We start from the raw sequence: 5,494 nt of genomic DNA on the forward strand, positions 1-5,494 counted from the left end.
TTTTTTTTTTTTTTCTTTTGGGCTGGCTCAAAATGCCTTAAGGGCAGATCTGATAAGGCGTGAAGATCTGGGGATCAAAGCACAGTATCCTGAGGCTGACTATCTTCACTTAAGCAGGCCTGACTTCATATTTTATGTTCACAGAGATTATTCCACTTTTTTTTGCGGTACCGGGAATTGAACTCAGGACCTTGTGCTTGCCAGGCAAGCCCTTATTCTACTGAGCTTATTCTATAGCCCGATTATTCCACTTCTAATCCAGCACAAAGTTTTAGTTCTTTTCCGAGTGTTTGAGTTGGAAATTTATTTCTATTATTTCATTTTTATTGACATCCTTAAGGTTAAATTTGCCTATAATCATTGCTTTAGTTTGTTCCAGTGATCTAATAGTTTTCTTATTGTTACCTATTAATAGAGTTAAATATTTCCAGGTAAAAGGCATTTTCGGGTTTTAATTTTATTTCTAGTTTTAATCCATTAAGATCAGAGAATGTTGTTTTATTTCCTTTTAGAATATTTTTTATCTGCTAACGGGATTTTAAGATTTAATTAAGATACTCAGATATAATAATGCTTTATGCTTAATATATTTCTGCCTTTATTATCTACTCTGCTAAAATAGTGGTAAAGAGTGTATAGTAGTGTGTTTATTATTTGACTGACTATAGAGACTGGCTAGTATAATCTAGTCTGTAAGGGTTTAGAGGCAAATTTTGGAAAATCTTTTTTTTTTTAATTAGGATTTTATGGATTTGTTATGTGGCTATAACATGTATAAAATAATCTTTGTCTTATTATGGTTTATGTTTATTATTATACAACTAAAATTTTAATTATTTAATTTGTCTGCATTCGGAGATTATGATTCATCTGAATTCAAGATTTAACAGTGATATTTATTAGGATGCTCTCACTTTTCAGGGATAGAAGGCCAGATGACAGTAGCTTAAACATTAGTGATAAATTATTTACACAAGAACACATTTTCACCATAAGAATTTTAGCTGGGTGTGGTGGTCCATGCCTGTAGTCTCAAGGTTGGGAGGCTGAGTCAGGAGGATTGCTGTGTGGAAAATAGCCTGAACTGTATAGTGAGGTCCTGTCTCAAAATCAGTTTTCTTAGAGGGAGATAGATCTAGGATTGCTGTTGCATGTCCGTATTGTCCTGAAGGACCCAGGCTCTTCTCTCGTCTTTCTGCTTCTTTTTGAGGAAGGTATTGGAGAGTAAACCCAAGGACTTCATTTTTAACTATATCTCCAATACTTTTTTTTTTTTAAATTGGAGTAAAGGTTTTACTGAGTTAGTCATTTGCCCGGGCTGGGCTCAGCCTTGCAGTCTCCATTTTAAGTGTGGACTACCATGCTTAATGGCCTTGCGTTCTTTAGTGTGTGGCTAAGTTCTCTCCTAATTGTACCATGGCTACTACAGAGCGCATGCTGAGTTTTCTAGCAGGAAGAAGGGAGTTGGGGCAAAAGGACTTAGTCTTTGAGAGGCTTTCCTTTTTATTAGAAGATTAAAAAAAAAAGTCCCAAAGTCTTCCAATAAACTTAATGGATCACTGGCTAAAAGCGGATCACATTCCCAGTCTAGCTAAGTCATCACCTATAAAGAGAAACAAGACCAGTATTATTATTTTGGGGCAGTTATGATTCATCATTTAACATGGGTGTATTACCCTCTAATTAAAGATAGGTATCTGCTAGCAGGTTAGAAGTGGGAATTTCTGTTGCCTAATAATCAGTAGTGTTTGTCTCTAGCCAGAGCCAAATTCATAACTATACTTTTAAGATACGTGTTTTGTAGAAAAGAGTCTTTAGTATTGCATGGTGCTTTGGTAACTTTTCAACTATTATTAGTGAGATGTAGTGAGATTTTCTCTCCCCTCTCATTCTTACCTCCGTGTGTGTGTGTGTGTGTGTGTGTGTGTGCATGTGCGCGTGCATGTAGGTAGTTTAGGCTGGCCATGAGGTCACTGTGTATTCCAGGCTGATCTGGGACTCACAACAGTCCTCCTGCTTCTGCCTCCTAGTGCTGGGATTACAGGTGTGTACCTTCATTTTGAAGAAGATCTTGAAGCATTTTAGGGGTAATGAAATAATACACGAGCTATGTATGTTAACACATGTCGCTATGCCAGTTATCCGGGAGACGGAAGTGGTGAGATTACTTAGACACAAGTGTTTGAGACCAGTGTGGGCAGCATAGCAAGACCTCATTTCTTAAAGAAAATTATTAAATGAGTCAAGATAATTATGCTAAAGTGGATTTTGTTTGTTATATTTTAGTCAGAATCTGGAGAAATGAACAAAAACACAGAATTGAAGAAACTCCAGATCTTTGGGGCTGGACCCAAGGTTGTGGGCCTGACAGTTGGAACAAAAGATAAAGAAGGTAAAATCTGTTATGCTCATGAGGAGAAATGAAGTGTAATAATATAGTTGTAAAATGATTAAGTGATACTTGAATTTCAGTCTGAGCTGGGAATTTCTTGAGAATTGTAAACTTGCAGAATGGTTTTTATGCCAGTTGTCTTTAGATGGCAGATATCTTAAGGTATGAGGAGCAATATTATATTATATTTTTATGATTTAGAAGAGAGAATTTTCCTTCTCCATGTCTGATATACAACACAGAAATTGATTGCAGTTTCTAAAGGCTGGGTTAATTTCACCAGGAATGGTGAAATTACTGGTGTTCCTTTAATGATTGAATGCTTAATACCTTTAAATTAAAAGGTAAATAGAAGATTCTTTAACCTATAGTATGAAAATGTATCGGAAAGATCTTAGAAGATGTAAATTCTAACTACAATATTTAAAAAAAATTGCCCTTGATATTTTATTATGTCATTTATTTTTTACTTTTTGAGACAGTCTTGCTATGTAGTTCAGGTGGCCTTGAACTTACTGTGTAGCTGAGGTTGGCATTGAGTTTGTGGCCCTCCCCCGCCTCAGCCTCCCAGTGATAGGATTCCAGGAGTGCACCACTATGCCTGCCATTATAATACTCTTAAATTATTTTCCAGTGAGCCTAGTTCTCTTCAGTTTATGTTGGAAATTTTTGTGAGATTGCTAATGCAAAAATCAGATTTTATTCTATGTAACAGATCATTTTAAAAGTTATTTTAGGGTGGGGTGTAGCTCTGTGGCAGAATACCTGCTTGCCTAGCATGTATGAGGCCCTGGGTTCCGCCCCTAGTACTAGTGCACAACTAAACAAAACAAGACAACAAAAGACTCACACAAAAACACTCAGTTTAACAAAAGATAAGTTCGGCATGTTTTGACTACACTATAAGAATTTAATGAACTGCTGTAGTCACATATGTTAACTACACATTTTATGATATGCATAGTTTATTTATAATTCAGATGTTACACTGAACTATAGAAGATCAGATAATATTGTTCCATTACTCAGAAAATTCTGTTTAATAGGAGTTACTAAATACATTAAATTACCTTTTTAAAAATTAAGTACCTTGTCATTAATGAAATTTTTGCATTGGCTAGCAGTAATCTTAAAACTTGACTTATTGTTTTGGGTGGCAGTTGTCTTAACAAAATTAATCCCTGCTTAATTTAAGAGTACCTGTAAAGCATACATATAGGCAGTATGTACTACTTATAGACAGCACCAATGGTTAAACTCTGTGACGCTCCATTGCCTGGATTAGAATCCCAAATCTGCCACTGATTGGCTCTGTAATTTTGAGCAAGTTATCCAACTTCTCTATATTTTAGGTTCTTTATCTTCAACCACAGCTAATAATATATCTACCTTATAGTCTTGTGAGATCTTTAACTAATTTAAATAATTTTAAATAGTGTCTGGTCCATAGTAAGCTCTCAACATTAGTTTTTACTATTATTATATAACTTTTTATTTCAAGATGAGGTCACCCGAAGACGAAAAGTTACCAACAGGTCAGACGCATTTAACATGCAAATGAGACAACGGAAAGGAACTCTCTCTGTTAACTTTGTAAGTGCTTTGGGATGTGTTAGGAGGGAAAGGATTTATTTTAATTTTGGTTTGCACAATTTTACCTTGGTATATTCTTGTATGTTGCTTCATCAGCTTATTTGGTTAGAAAACTTGATGGCAAACCTAGTTACAGCTTTGGTTTTTGTAGTGTTAACCTTGCTTTGTTTCATGTTTATAGACTGCCCCCTTAAGTCATACCCTGGGGTGATGAAGTGAGAGATGAGTGTGAATCAGTATACAGTTGGCTCTCTGTGTTCTCAGATTATACATTTGCTGGTTTACCCAAGTGTAGATTGAAATATTTTTCTAAAAAATTATGTCTGTATTGAACAAGTACAGACTTCTATTCTTGTCCTGAGCAGTACAGTATAACATGTGTTTGCATAGCATTTACATTATGCTTGTTATTATAAGTAATCTAGAGATGGCTTAAAACATATTAGAGGTTGTGCATATACTGTTATAACCAAATATTATGCCATTGTATATCCTTACTTGAGAATTTGGACTTTGGTATCCATAGAGCTGGGTGTGGGTGAGGGTGTGGGTGAGGGTAGGGAGAATCTTGGAACCAATCCTGGCAAATACCCAGGGATATTTATAAATTATTATAGGCAGTTATCAGTATTCATTCTTTACCAAAGATACTTATAACTAGAAATAATAGCATTTTAAAAATTATAAAATAGTTTTTATATACCCTACATATATAGTGTTTCTTTAACAATTTGATATGCTTTTATTGGTGGTACAAACCCAAAAGAAATTTAGGAAGTTCTGTTAAAAAGTGTTAAAAGTTTTAAAGTGAATGTTGAGGATTTTAAGTTAACTTATGTGTTAGTGTACATTATTTTGTCTGTTTTAAAGGAATCCTGGTAAATTAACATTCTTTATTATAGAAACTAGACTTTCATTATTTATTTAACAGGTTGATCTCTACGTGTGTATGTTTTGTGGTCGAGGAAACAATGAAGATAAATTGCTTTTGTGTGATGGATGTGATGATAGCTATCATACCTTCTGTCTAATCCCCCCACTACCTGATGTTCCTAAAGGAGACTGGAGGTGTCCTAAGTGTGTCGCTGAGGTATGAGCCTGAACTTTAGGGACCCTTTTTCTAACTACAAAAAGCAGTGCATGCATGTACATATACCTGAATAAGTTCCCCAAAGGTTTGTTGTTCTTTTTTTTTTGGTGGAACCAGGGATTGAACTCAGGCCCTTACGCTTTCCAGGGAAGCGCTTATTCTACTGAGCTATCTCCCTGGCCCACTCTTTTTGTTCTTTAGAGTTGAATTTTCCACAGTTTTAAAAAAAGAGATATATTGAATAGCTACATCTATCAGTAGAAGTTATTGAATAGAATAACCAGTGTTATTATGGCAGCCTGCTTTCAGAGTTGTTTTTTTTTTTTTTTTTTTTCCTCACTGTTGGTGAAGCATTTTATTTATTGCTTCAGTTGAATGAGATTTCAAATCAGTATTCATATTGCTGGAATAAAAATGAA

At 34.9% G+C, this 5,494-nt stretch overlaps 1 protein-coding gene across 4 annotated transcripts in view; it reads left to right on the forward strand.

Moving 5' to 3' along the window:
* Kdm5a (lysine demethylase 5A) overlaps nucleotides 1-5,494 on the forward strand; it is a 125,706-nt gene that overhangs the window by 40,246 nt on the left and 79,966 nt on the right. For all 4 annotated transcript variants that reach the window (XM_023717719.1, XM_023717720.1, XM_004633393.2 and 1 more), the window contains 3 exons: nucleotides 2,287-2,392; nucleotides 3,894-3,985; nucleotides 4,917-5,075. In XM_023717719.1, the coding sequence (XP_023573487.1) occupies nucleotides 2,287-2,392; nucleotides 3,894-3,985; nucleotides 4,917-5,075 (357 nt within the window). The remainder of the gene's footprint in view (nucleotides 1-2,286; nucleotides 2,393-3,893; nucleotides 3,986-4,916; nucleotides 5,076-5,494) is intronic.

The sequence above is a fragment of the Octodon degus genome, unplaced genomic scaffold, assembly GCF_000260255.1.
Source record: "Octodon degus isolate 3935 unplaced genomic scaffold, OctDeg1.0 scaffold00054, whole genome shotgun sequence".
Taxonomy (NCBI): domain Eukaryota; kingdom Metazoa; phylum Chordata; class Mammalia; order Rodentia; family Octodontidae; genus Octodon; species Octodon degus.